The sequence below is a fragment of the Lagenorhynchus albirostris genome, chromosome 14 (genome assembly GCF_949774975.1).
Source record: "Lagenorhynchus albirostris chromosome 14, mLagAlb1.1, whole genome shotgun sequence".
In the NCBI taxonomy this organism is placed as follows: Eukaryota; Metazoa; Chordata; class Mammalia; order Artiodactyla; family Delphinidae; genus Lagenorhynchus; species Lagenorhynchus albirostris.
The window spans coordinates 31,611,993-31,626,833 of NC_083108.1; the positions used below are offsets into that span (position 1 = coordinate 31,611,993).

Consider the following 14,841-nt stretch of genomic DNA (forward strand, 5'->3'; position numbering starts at 1 on the left):
TTAAAACAACAACAGTAATGGCTTACATCTGGGCTTCTTACAAAAAAAGAATATAACTGTTACGTGTGTAAACCACTATAGTTAGATTATGTTAACTGATGCTGAATGAAACTGGTAGTTGGGCCACTGGGGGACTTGAGGGTCATTTACATAAAGGATGAGCAAATACAGCTTGATGGCCCAAATTGGTCCCCCTCTGTTTTTATATTTTATAAAGAAAGTTTATTGGAACAGAGCCATGCCCATTTATTTCAATATTTCTTAAGCACTATAATGGCCTGGTTGAATGGTTGCAACAGAGACCACCTGGCCTGAAAAGTATAAATATATTTACTATCTGAAAGGCTTTAGGGAAAAATTGACTGACATTTGATCTAAGGCATTGCTACCCAAAATGTGATACACAGACTGACAGTTTCACTACCACCTAGAATCTTGTTAAAAATGCAAACTCTTAAGCCTTACTTCATTCCTATTGCATCAGAATCTCCAGGGGCAATGTCCAGAGATTGTTATATATATCAAAGTTTGAAAAGCCCTCTCTAGTGTTCTAATGCATCTAAGAATCCCCTGGGAATCCTCTATGCAGATTCTGATCCAAACAGCAGGGAAAAGGCCTGAGAGTCTGTAATACGAACAAGTGCCCAGGTGAAGCTAATGCTGTTGGATTATACTTGTAGTAGCACTGCTCTAAAACTGCTGTAAAATATGCAGTTCCACAAATGACTAAAGGCTCTCCACTAAAAGACTAGTAAGTGACTTAACTGAAGGATATTAAATCTGATATTGGTAAAGAGAACTGAGAACACATTAGAACTTAGCACACTGAGTTCTCTAATAAGGGATTCACTTAGAAATCTGGTTGCCACTTGTCAAGGATACAAAACTCCTACTGATAATATGCATATGAAGATAGCTGAAATTCCTGCAATTTTCACAAAGAACAACATTGTGTTATCAGTGCATCTGAGTTGTTACATGGTACCAGTTACCTTCTTATTAATTATAAATTACAATTAGTTTAATTTTTATCACTATTTACTTTGTTTCAAGTTGTTTAGCTATCTCTAGGAAAGTAATGATTCACATACACAGCAACAGTATTTTTGACCTAAAATTTTCATGTAACTAGACATGTATGAATTATGCCTGTCTCTGCTGATAAAGCAAGATGGTTTTTTTAAAATTTTTTGCGGTACGTGGGCCTCTCACCGTTGTGGCCTCTCCTGTTGCGGAGCACAGGCTCCAGACGCGCAGGCTCAGTGGCCATGGCTCACGGGCCTAGCCGCTCCGTGGCATGTGGGATCTTCCCGGACCGGGGCACGAACCCGTGTCCCCTGCATTGGCAGGAGTACTCTCAACCACTGCACCACCAGGGAAGCCCAGCAAGATGTTTTTATAAACTACTCTTTATCATCAAATTCGGTTTTTCAGTAATATTTCATTGTTATTACTGGATTATTTTCCAATGGAAATGGAAAATGTATGAAAAAGAGCCTTTTACCCTGCCTCAGTGTGTTAAGGTCATAAATATGTTGGATGATCATTTCAATAAATGTTTTTTAAGTCAAGTGAGACAGCATATGATCTTTCTCTCTTTCATATATATAAATGGTGGAGATGAGAATTTGGGGTGTTTCAATAATTCAAATGTCAACACTTAAAAGATAAAAGATTACATCTTGAAAAAGGTATCTGAGGCAAGAGTAGGATGATCCTTCGAAATTTTGAGGATATAAACAATATTCAGAATGATTTGAGATGGCACAGAGTAGATCAGAAGAGTTTCAGGAAAAATGAAGTTATTTTTCAACTATAATGGAAACACTATACCTGTCCAAGAGAATCTCGTCAAAAGGATGCTATTCATTAGTATTTGGACTTCATGTGAGATACACACACAAACATCTTGAAACTGGTTTTATAAAACAACTTTGACTTAAAGCAAAATACAGAGAAATATAGACAACTAAACAATACTATCTCCCTTTACTAGTAAAGATATGAGTGTGAGAATAATCAGTGTTCCCACATTTACTTGCATAATATAGATTTGACACCCTGCATAATCTGGAAAAAATGTCACCATAACTAATCGCATTCTTCTTACACTTTGCCAAAAACCTAAAACATTACTTTTTAAAATGAAAGTTATAATACATGCATCTATGTGATAATGCCCAACAATCAGATTCTAGTACAATGTTGCAACTTATTAAGCACTGAATCCTCTAATGAAAAATTCAAATGGCTTTCAACTTGCAACATTACCTGGAATGCTACCAAACTCACTGAAACACACAAAATTATTTTGTAACACAGCAGTATATATAGAAAACAGAAGGGAATTCAAAATAAGATGAAGAGAAGGCCTGCCATCAAATCAGTTATCAGGATATGAATAAATATGAAATGCTTTTATTAGGAAGAATATCTAATTTGAAGTTAACTGTCCAGGTACAATCTAAATGGCTATTTTTTTTTACATTAAAAAAAGGCATATTTTCGTTAGCTCATGGGAAAAAATGGAACATTATATAAAAGACACAATACTATGACATTTAGCACATATTATGAAATATTGTTCCAGTACTTTTTTTAAGTGAGCAGGGTTTTCAAAATTTAGTCAATACTTATAGGTTGTGTGCATATATACTTTAAGTAGAAAAAGTTAACATTTCTTTATTAAATAGATTTACAAGGTAAAAAAATTTACAGTAACTATCAGAAAGTTAAGTAAAAAGACACGAGGTAATTGCTTGAGGGTATACAAAATATCTCAGGTAATAAAGTACTGAAAACTAGGTGTGGCAGATTAAAGATTCTTTAACATGCTTTTCATTTAAGATGGGAACTATATCCTTTCCCCTTGAATCCAGGCAGGTTCTGTGACTCCTATGACCAACAGAATATGACAGAAGTGACAAACTGCCAGCTTCCCAATCCAGGCCTTCAGAAACCAAGTTTCTACTTCCTGTCTCTTAGAATACTTCCTTCTGAAACCCAGCTCTGAGAAACACAAGCCATAGGGTAAGCCTTGTATGGTTGCCTTGATTGACAAGTCTTGCTGAAAAACAGTATAAGCTGCCAGCCATGTGAGTGATCTATCAAGCCTTTAGAAGTATATTAATTTTTTCAGATCTTAGAAAACACAGACTTAATGGAGAAAAAAGTGAATGGAAGAGAAAAGGGAAAAAAGGACAGAAGAAAGGAAGTAAAGCAGGAAGGGAAAGAGGGACAGGAGAGAGAAATACAGAGTGAGTAAGAAAAGGGAAACATTTTCTCTTAGATGCTTCAATTTTTTTTAGTCTTAAAATCTAAATACACTGTATGCGATCATTTTTATGGGTAAGCACAGTTACACGTAACACATGTAATGTTCCTTAGGTTAAAATAAGAATTAAAACCACAAGGAATATGAATATACATACACACATTTTATTTCAGTATTTTAAAAGTTCCTAGGAATATTATATTTTCTTTATACTTCTCAGCCAAAAATGTATCAAGTATAAATTTCGGAATAAATTATGTAGTACAAAATAACATGGAACACTACCTCATGGGAGCATTGTGAAAAATAAAAAAATGTCATGTATAAGAGAGCAATTTATAAGCCATAAAATGATAGGAAAGTTTAAATATAGTTGTTATATGTCTAGAAAATCCTCTACTTGCTTCCCCAAGCTTGACTGCTTAAGTAGAAATATGGACATAAACATAAATATAATATTTATGTAAAACAGGAATAACATGATATATGCCATATACTATTCAGGGCTCAACTCTAGTGTCAACTCCTTTATTAATCCTCCCTTAAACAATCTAGTTATTAAAAAAAAAAATCTCTCAAGAAAATAAAAAATAATCCTCTAGAATATAAACTTCATGAGAATAGGCATAAGTGGCTGAAACATTTGAATTAATCCCTATGGCATGTCACTACTTATTTATTTCCAGAAAGGGACCATAAGTACTAATCTAAAATACCATGAGAGGCACCTCCTAACAGAGCACTGTTATCTTAGCTCTAGAGATTTATCAAAAATATAATTATTCCTGAAACACTTTTCCCACAGTCTACTTAATTGCTTACTCAAACTCAGGGAAAATCAAGGGAAAAATTACAACTTCCAGGAAGAAATAACTTATAATTACAAAACAGTTAAGTGATTGCAAAGATGAATCTATGGATAAACCACTAGCCAGACTCATCAGGAAAAAAAGGGACAAGACTCAAATCAACAGAATTAGAAATGAAAAAGGAGAAGTAATAACTGACCCTGCAGAAATACAAAGAATAATGAGGGATTACTACAAGCAACTACATGCCAATAAAATTGACAACCTGGAAGAAATGGGCAAATTCTTAGAAAAGCACAACCTCCTGAGACAAAACGAGGAAGACAGAGAAAATATAAACAGACCAATAACAAGAACTGAAATTGAAACTGTGATTAAAAATTTTCCAACAGGGCTTCCCTGGTAGCGCACTGGTTGAGAGTCCACCTGCCGATGCAGGGGACGCGGGTTCGTGCCCTGGTCCGGGAAGATTCCACATGCCGCAGAGTAGCTAGGCCTGTGAGCCTTGGCCGCTGAGCCTGCGTGTCCAGAGCCTGTGCTCTGCAACAGGAGAGGCCACAACAGTGAGAGGCCCACGTAAAACAGAAAAAAAAAAAAAAAAAAAAAAAAATCTTCCAACAAAAAAAAGCCCAGGACCAGGTGGCTTCACAGGCAAATTCTATCAAACACTTAGAGAAGAGCTAACACTTATCCTTCTCAAACTCTTCCAAAATATAGCAGAAGGAGGAACACTCCCAAACTTGGAGGAACGCTCCCAAACTCATTCTACGAGGCCACCATAACCCTGACACCAAAACCAGAGAAAGATGTCACAAAAAAAGAAAACTACAGACCAATATCACTGATGAGCATAGATGCAAAAAATCTTCAACAAAATACTAGAAAACAGAATCCAAAGGCACATTAAAAGGATCATACACCATGATCAACTGGGGTTTATCCCAGGAATGCAAGGATTCTTCAATACATGCAAATCAATGTGATATACCATATTAACAAACTGAAGGATAAAAACCATACGATAACCTCAATAGATGCAGAAAAAGCTTTCAACAAAATTCAACACCCACATGTGATAAAAACTCTCCAGAAAGTAGGGATAGAGGGAACTTACCTCAACATAATAAAGGCCATATATGACAAACCCATAGCCAACATCATTCTCAATGGGGAAAAACTGAAACCATATCCTCTAAAGACCGGAACAAGACAAGGATGCCCACTCTTACCACTAATATTCAACATAGTTTTGGAAGTTTTGGCCACAGATATCACAGAAGAAAAAGAAATAAAAGGAATCCAAATGGGAAAAGAAGTAAAGCTGTCACTGTTTGCAGATGACATGATACTATACATAGAGAATCCTAAAGATGCTACCAGAAAACTACTAGAGCTAATCAATGAATTTGGTAAAGTAGCAGGATACAAAATTAATGAACAGAAATCTCCTGTATGCCTATACCCTAATGATGAAAACTCCGAAAGAGAAATTAAGGAAACATTTCCATTTACTATTGCAACAAAAAGAATAACATACCTAGGAATAAACCTACCTAAGGAGACAAAAGACCTTATGCAGAAAACTATAAGACACTGATGAAAGAAATTAAAGATGATACAAACAGATGGAGAGATATATTATTTTCTTGGATTGGAAGAATCAACACTGTGAAAATGACTATACAACCCAAAGCAATGTACAGATTCAGTGCAATCCCTATCAAACTACCAATGGCATTTTTCACAGAACTAGAACAAAAAATTTCACAATTTGTATGGAAACACAAAAGATCCCGAATAGCCAAGGTAATCCAGAGAAAGAAAAACACAGCCCAGAAATCAGGCTTCATGACATCAGACTATACTACGAAGCTACAGTAATCAAGACAGCATGGTACTGGCACAAAAACGGAAAGATAGATCAATGGAACAGGATAGAAAGCCCAGAGATAAACCCATGTGCATATGGTCACCTTATCTTTGATAAAGGAGGCAAGAATATACAATGGAGAAAAGATAGCCTCTTCAATAAGTGGTGCTGGGAAAACTGGACAGCTAGAATACTTCCTAACACCATACACAAAAATAAACTCAAAATGGATTAAAGACCTACATGTAAGGCCAGACACTGTAAAACTCTTAGATGAAAACATAGGAAGAACACTCTATGACATAAATCACAGCAAGATCCTTTTTGACCCACCCCCTAGAGAAATGGAAATAAAAACACAAATAAACAAATGGGACCTAATGAAACTTAAAAGCTTTTGCAAAGCAAAGGAAACCATGAACAAGACGAAAAGACAACCCTCAGAATGGGAGAAAAGATTTGCAAACAAAGCAACTGACAAAGAATTAATCTCCAAAATACACAAGCAGCTCATGCAGCTCAATATCAAAAAAACAAACAACCCAACCCAAAAATGGGCAGAAGATCTAAACAGACATTTCTCCAAAGAAGATATACAGATTGCCAACAAACACATGAAAGGATGCTCAACATCACTAATCATTAGAGAAATGAAAATCAAAACTACAGTGAGGTATCAGCTCACACCAGTCAGAATGGCCATCATCAAAAAATCTATAAACAGGGTTTCCCTGGTGGTGCAGTGGTTGAGAGTCTGCCTGCTGATGCAGGGGACACGGGTTCGTGCCCCAGTCCGGGAAGATCCCACATGCCACAGAGTGGCTGGGCCCATGAGCCATGGCTGCTGAGCCTGCGCGTCCGGAACCTGTGCTCCACAACGGGAGAGACCACAACAGTGAGAGGCCCACTTACCGAAAAAAAAAAAAAATCTATAAACAATAAATGCTGGAGAGGATGTGGAGAAAAGTGAACCTTCTTGCACTGTTGGTGGGAATGTAAATTGATATAGACACTATGGAGAATAGTATGGAGGTTCCTTAAAGTACTAAAAATAGAACTACCATATGACCCAGCAATCCCACTATGGGCATACACCCTGAGAAAACCATCATTCAAAATGAGTCCAGTACCACAATGTTCATTGTAGCACTATTTACAATAGCCAGGACATGGAAGTAACCTGGGTGTCCATTGACAATTGAATGGATAAAGATGAGGCACATATATACAATGGAATATTACTCAGCCATAAAAAGAAATGAAATTGAGTTATTTGTAGTGAGGTGGATGGACCTAGAGTCTGTCATACAGAGTGAAGTAAGTCAGAAAGAGAAAAACAAATACCATATGCTAACACATATATATGGAATAAAAAAAAAAAAAGGTTCTAATGAACCTAGGGGCAGGACAGGAAAAAGGACACAGATGTAGAGAATGGACTTGAGGACACAGGGAAGGGGAAGGGTAAGCTGGGATGAAGTGAGAGAGTGTTCTGGACATATATACACTCTCAAATGTAAAATAACTAGCTAGTGGGAAGCAGAGACATAGCACAGGGAGATCAGCTCGGTACTTTGTGACCACCTACAGAGGTGGGATAGGGAGGATGGGAGGGAGATGCAAGAGGGAGGGGATATGGGGATATATGTGTACATATAGCTGATTCACTTTGTTATACAGCAGAAACTAACACAACATTGTAAAGCAATTATACTCTAATAAAGATGTTTAAAAAAAAAGATGCATCTATAAAAGAGTAAACAGAATTTACACCTTATTCCTACTATTATGTCAAAACACTAATGACCTCTTTTTTCACATTTTCTATCTTTTAATCTTCTTGCACAGCATTTAAAACTGCTATGGTTTGAATGTTTGTGTCCCCTCAAAATTCACATGCTGAAATCCTAATGCCCAAGGTAGTGGTGTCAGGAGGTGGGAACTTCGGGAGGTGCTTAGCCCTCATGAATGGGATTAGCCCCCTATAAAAGATACCCCACAGAGCTCCCTAGCTCCTCCCAACAGGTGTAGATACAGTAACACGTCTTTGACCCAAAGAAGGCCCTCACCTGACCAGGCTGGCATCTTATCTCAGACTTCCAGCCCCCAGGACTGTGAAAAATAAATTTCTGTTGTTTGTAAGTCACCCAGTCTCTGGTATTTTGTTATTGTAGCCCAAATGGACTAGAAAAAATCCTAACATGTTCTAAATGTGTATGAGTATGGTAATATCAGGATAGCTTGTTTTCCTTTATTTCCACATATCAATGAAATGTAGTAAGTTGAAATACTTACCACAGCTTTTAACATAAGTATCCATAACTTCAGCACTGATCCCATTTGGCCCATTCTCACTTGGTGCATATTTTCTAAAAAAGTTCTGAAAAGATATTATTTTCATGTTTATAAATTCAATACAATCCTTAAACAAATTAGCATTTAAAAATTGTAAATAATGACAAAGAGGTGTCTGGTGTACAGCAGTCAGTAATTATAAAATGTGGACTTTAGGAAGCATATTCCTCAGGAATAAGTCTTATTACTATGCTTATAGGCTAAGACAAACAAACAAACAAATAAATAAATAAAAGCCTGCTACTTCTATACCACAGGGGAAAACATTAAATAAACTTACTGCTATATCTCTATACTTAATTTACCAGTTTGTTTCACCTTTCTCTTGAATGTAAACATGAGGGGTTTTCTGGGTATCATACATTCTCCTAAAAGTGAACATGAGTTTTAAAAATTACCTTTTAAGTATGGCCACTGAAACACTGTTACCATTAATAAACTCAATAAAGTTACATTCCAATTTTCAAAATAATTATAATGCAATGCTAAGAATTTTCAGATTCAGAGGAAAGTGATAGAAAGATAAATATAAGAGATGAAGACTGAACCAAAGAATTATAGGGGCACAATAAATAGACTAGAGTGTCCAAAGAGTCTGGAAACACTGGGGAAAATCATGCATTTATTTATTTTTCCCCCAGATTACCAACTGGACCTATTCCCTTACATCTAGATGTTAAAGAAAAATACACAGTGTATATTATTTGAAAATACAACTAACATACTATTAAAAAAGTAAGTTTATCCTATGTTTTAAGCTTTTTGGAGCACTTTGTAAGTTTGACAAAGAATCTATATCTAGAATATATAAAGAACTCCTATAAATCAATAAGGAAAAGACAAATGACCCAACATGAAAATGCGCAAAAGATATGAACAAGCACTTCACAGAAGAAATAAATGGCCTACACGTATTTTTAAATACTCAATCTTTCAGGTAATCAGGGAAATGAAAACTAAATAATAATAAATACCAAAATTTAGAAGTTTGACAATACCAAGATTAGGCAAAGATGGGTAGCAATGAGAAACAGTTGCTTATAAAAACAATTATTTTGGAAAACAATTTTTAATTATCTACTAAAGTTGAAGATAAGATAAGCTATGACTCAGCAAAATTATTTACACAGATCACACATGAAACTAAGAATCAGGACACAAACTGTCATTGGTTTAATTTACAAAATCATAATTGCACAGAGCAACATAATAATTGATAACTTTATTAAACAATTACTTCAGTTAGAACCTGTGTTAAAGCTCCGCATACATTTCATGTCATCTTCAGAACAATTCTAGAGCTAGGTTCTCTTCATCATTATCCAAATTTTACAGATATAAAAACTGAGACTTGAAGGGTATGTTAGGGGGTCCCCTACACCTCTGACAGGTTTGATTTGTTAGTTGGGGTCACAGACTCAACTTACAGTTGTACCACAGCAGTGTGTATTACAGTAAAAGTATACACAACAGGATCAGCGTGGGAAAAATACACAGGCAAAGCCTGTGAATTCCATGTGCAATCCTCCTTCCTGTCTTCTGTGAAAGCATACACTGAGCGTACTTACTGGGGGCTGGTCATACAGGCACCCTCTACAGTCTATTTAGTTCAGTAACTATCAAAATTCTAGAAGGAAAGCGGGTTGTTTGCTATAAATCATATTATTTGTACAAACAGTCTAGGTATGTGAACCACCCTTATCAGTTAAAAGCCAAGTTCTCACAGAAAGCCAAATACCAGCTAAAGGCTAACTGCTTGCAAGGTTACACAAAATATAGCTAGAAAGCTGCAGAGCCAAACTTCAAACTCAGGCAGTTTGATGTTTTGAGTGTGAGCTTTTAACCACTGAACATGACTGTATCCCAAACCAAACAACAGAATCAACCACCTGTTTTGCCAACAAAACAGAGTAACGCTTTCTTGAAAATCTAAACTCCATACTGAATTACTGAGACACTCTAAACTGAGAAACACAAAAACACACTACAGCAAATATCCTCTATCAAGCCTTTCACTGTATTATTTTTCATCTCAGGCATATCAATTTTTCTGTGTGAATTATATACATTTTTCTTAGGAAAAAGAAAAATTATATTTAAAAATTAACAAAATAAACTAAGATGTAATAAGAATTCTGAATTAAACACTAATTCACATATTTAAAATGTACAAAAAAAAATCCAAAGATATACATGGCTTAGTCCCAGAAAAAACTTGTCTTTTCTTATACTAAAGGAGAGAAATGACTTTGGAGGTGGGGATAAGGGTCTTAAAAAAATAATTGTGCAAAACATGTACAAGCAAAAATATCACCGTAGGACTGTTCTGACAAACAACAAAAATCGGAAATAATCAGAATGTTCACTGATGGCTAAATAAATTATAATATTTCCATACTTTGAAATATAATACAACCATAAACTTTAACAAATTTAAAATTTGTTTACCAGTTAATTCCTGATCTCCTATTATATGTTAGGCCCATTTTAAGGAACTGAACATCTACCATGGAAGCATTTCTAACTGTTAGCATTATTTACTTCTCAGGAAAGGAAAACAACTTTAGGGAAGACAGGTGATAAAAAGAGACTGTCATTTCTAACTTTATATACTTTTTATAAAGATTGAAATTTTTATAATAAGAATATATTCATGAAATTTATAAATCTTTAAAATAGATACTATACCTGAATGCTTCCTTCTGTATCAAGAACTTCAGCAACAGGAACTGACTGGATAAATTGCATGAAGCCTACACAGAAACAGATGCATTGTATTAAGCATAGCTATTGGTGAAGCAATAAAAATAAAGATTCTGCTAAGAACAGTCTTCATTTGAAAATGTATACACTACAAACCTAATAGCTTAAAGAGGTCTATAAACATTGTATTTAGTATACACTGGCATTTACATCATAGGAAATACAAGGAAACTTTAAAAAAAAATTAGCTGACAATCTGTATGCTTCTCAAGGCCAATTTCTATTATTATACACAAGGAACACAAAGTAATAGGCTAGGCTTCTTAAATCTGGAATAAAAATTTCTTTCTATAGTATTATAACATATGTCAATTAAAATTATTCTGAATTTAAAATCATTTTAAGAAATCTGGAATTGTGGAATATCAATCACCTAACCCTAAAATTATAGTATATTCATTGGCTTTCTTTGTGTAATACTCCATCTTCTGCCATTCCCTGGAAATGATATAAGAGGGAAGTATAAATCCCTTAAACTACCAAAAAGAAGGGAAAGAAGATAGTATACAGGAGAATAAAGAGAAAAAGTAAATCTGGTAAGTCTAGGGACAACAAAAGAAGTATAAAACTACAAATCTGTGAAAAAAAATCAACGTTGAATGATGGAAACTATTTCAGGATCATAACCATGATCTGGTTTTGGTAAGTCTTACATTATAATCATTCACATGCAAATTAGGAGACTGTATATTTCTTTAGAGTAAGAAATGTATCATCTATTCTTATAAATACTGAACAGTCTGCATTAATGCACTTAACGGACGTTTATAGTTTTTCTACTATGTAGCAAGAACTTCGCCAGATAAGCAAAAATAGAGCCTTGACCCTGCTTTCAAAGATTTTACAAGCTTGCAAGTTTTATTGAGATAAAAACTATGAATTAAAGAGAATAGCATAGGGAAACCTATATTACAACAGGGATCAGAGGACATCTGACATCTGAACCGTGTTTTGAAGGATAATAAAGATTAATTAGTAAAGCGGAAAGGATATTAAAGACAATGATCATATAAGACTGAAAAGAGCATGGTACATTTGAGAAAATGGAAGGTGGCTGGTGTGGCTAAAGCCTAAGAAGCAAGGGGGAGAGTGGCAAGAAAGAGGTGACAGAGATAGGTGCAGAAGTATGTCATACCATGCAAGAACTTGTAAACTAAGCTAAGGCTTTTGTCTTTGTCCCAAGAGCAAATGAAAGCTAAATAAATCAATCTATGTAGGATGGTAGAATATTTGCACTTTTAACAAGATCATTCTGAGAGAAAAATGGGAACAGGAATTAAACCATCAAAAAGATTTGGGGGTGGCCCAGAGAAGGGCAGAAAGCCTAAAATAAAACAGGTACTTGTTTCTTCAAGATACCTAAGGGTAAGAAGCTCTAAGAGTAACAAGATTATAAAATTTACAATAGGCATTAGGCAAGCATTCCTAGGGAATCTTCTGCCAAACTTCCAGAGGTTACTCAATATCAAAAAGACTTAGATATATATTAAAAAAAAAAATTAGTGGATAAGGCAACATCATCTGCTGAGTGGCTTGTATAAGCAGGGCACAGCCTCTCTGGGTTTTAGTAACTCTCAGTAATGATTCCAGATACAGATCACCATGGAAGAAAACTACTGTAGTTTGTAGCTACTGAAAGTTTTTACTGCAAAGAAATACATCAGAAAGGTGCTAATTTTTCTTCCAAATATGTTGTTTAATGATTCCAAGAGGTATAAAAGGAAGGAAGGACAGAAGGAAGAATGGGAGGGACGGAGGGAGGGAGGGAGGGAGAGACGGAAGGTAGGCCAGCAGTCAGGAAGGCCCAAGTGGTCTTCAGTGTTACACATGAGTTCAATCTCTAACATTCTTAACACTTTTCAATTGGAAGAGGAAAAGTAGGGCTTCCCTGGTGGCGCAGTGGTTGAGAGTCCGCCTGCCGATGAAGGGGACATGGGTTCGTGCCCCGGTCCAGGAAGATCCTACATGCCGCGGAGCGGCTGGGCCCGTGAGCCATGACCACTGAGCCTGCGCGCCCGGAGCCTGTGCTCCGCAACGGGAGAGGCCACAACAGTGAGAGGCCCGCGTACCGCAAAATAAATAAATAAATAAATAAATAAATAATAAAAGAGGAAAAGTATACTCATTGGACACTGAAATAAATAATAATGTTATAAAATAAACTTACCATGTTTTGTACTAGTGGCTAATACTTTATAGGGCGTCAACTTCAAATCCAGATTTTCTTTTCGTAGCAGCTTAAGATCAAAAGTTATATTAACCAAATGAAAAGAATGTTATAAAATAGTTTTGCACGCAAGTACTATAGCACTTTAATACACAGAGATTTAGAAGGTAAACCTAAATTAAGGCTTAATTAAATCAATTAGTTAATTTAACTTTGATCATCAAAATAAATGTATTAAGCACTTTACACGGTGGCATGTCAAATTTCTTATCTTTTTCTAGATCACTGTCAGTTTTTGATGAACAGAAGGGTTCCTCCCAAGGATTTATGCAGGCCTTACTGGTCACAAAGTATTTTAGAACACAGAAAAAGGAAATGAGGACAAATATTTTCCTTTATAAGCCAGGGACAGAAACAGGATTTTAAAAAGAAGAAGATTTAATTGACTAAGAGGAAGAAAATTACTAAGTTTAACCCTGAAAGAACTTAACTGGGAAAAACATTTTTATAAAAAGGAACACATGCAGTTTCATTTTATACTAATCGTAAGAGCCATCCTGCAGTGTACAAAAACAACTAAATTTGCTCAAGATCAAGTGGAGATTGTTCAGCTTTCTAGGACTGCATCTGAATGTTACAAAACAATTCTGTCCATGCACAGCATATCCACTAAATCATCAATTTCTAAAATGAAAATATGTTCCCTACCAACATAAGGTTATGTTCACCTTGTCCATGAGTGAAATGATTTGGAGAATAAGTTGATCTTGGCGTAAATCATCCCCATGCTTAAATATAACTGGATATTTGCCTCCATCTTCTGTCTTAAAGAATAACTGTGCAGGCATAAGGGCACTCTGGAAATAAAAATATTATTTTCAAATTATATAAGATGGAAATGTGGGGAAATTTATAATAATCTAAAGAAAAGAAATGAGTCTAATAAAGAAAACAAATAATAATAACCTTAATTTATACAGGCCATGAGAAATAATAGCATAAAAAGTATCAGACAGAGTGATGAACAGACGTGTGACAAAGCAAATACAGTAAAATGTTAATAACAGGATAGAAGAAGTGGGTATACAGTTGTTTACTGTGAAAGTCTTTCAACTTTGCTGTATGTTTGAAAACTTTCATATAAAATGTTGGGGGAAAAGGCAACAAAAATGCTTCAAAGAATATATGGTTAGAACCTACAACCTCTAGTGGACTGAAACTCCAAACTTCAAATTATCTTAAATTTGTAGTATCCTTTTATCACCTCAGGCAAAATTTATTTTATAAATTACCTTGTACCCTAGCTCACAAAAGCTCAAGAAGAACTGGAAGTGATCTTCCTAAAGATAAATGATAAGCAAGAGGTTCTTTGTTGTAATTTCCCTTTTCAGATTCGGATCTGATTCTGAAATTTAGATTTCATCTGAAATCTAATGCAAGCAGCTGACAATCTCAGGATAACTAAGCACTAATCCCAGTGCCTTAAGGGGTTCACTCCCCATGGAGATCTAGCTTTCATTCTTAAGCTAAGGTCTACAAAATACTGTTTAAAAATACTGAAAACTAGGTGCATAACCTTTTCAGCTCTAAGGAGTTCATAAAA

The 14,841-nt window shown here is 35.3% G+C and overlaps 1 protein-coding gene across 5 annotated transcripts in view; it reads right to left on the reverse strand.

Moving 5' to 3' along the window:
• PIK3C3 (phosphatidylinositol 3-kinase catalytic subunit type 3) overlaps nt 1-14,841 on the reverse strand; it is a 152,237-nt gene that overhangs the window by 41,175 nt on the left and 96,221 nt on the right. For all 5 annotated transcript variants that reach the window (XM_060170439.1, XM_060170440.1, XM_060170442.1 and 2 more), the window contains 4 exons: nt 13,967-14,095; nt 13,239-13,308; nt 10,997-11,061; nt 8,249-8,333 (listed from right to left, as the gene is read on the reverse strand). In XM_060170439.1, coding sequence (XP_060026422.1) covers nt 8,249-8,333; nt 10,997-11,061; nt 13,239-13,308; nt 13,967-14,095 — 349 coding nt within the window. The remainder of the gene's footprint in view (nt 1-8,248; nt 8,334-10,996; nt 11,062-13,238; nt 13,309-13,966; nt 14,096-14,841) is intronic.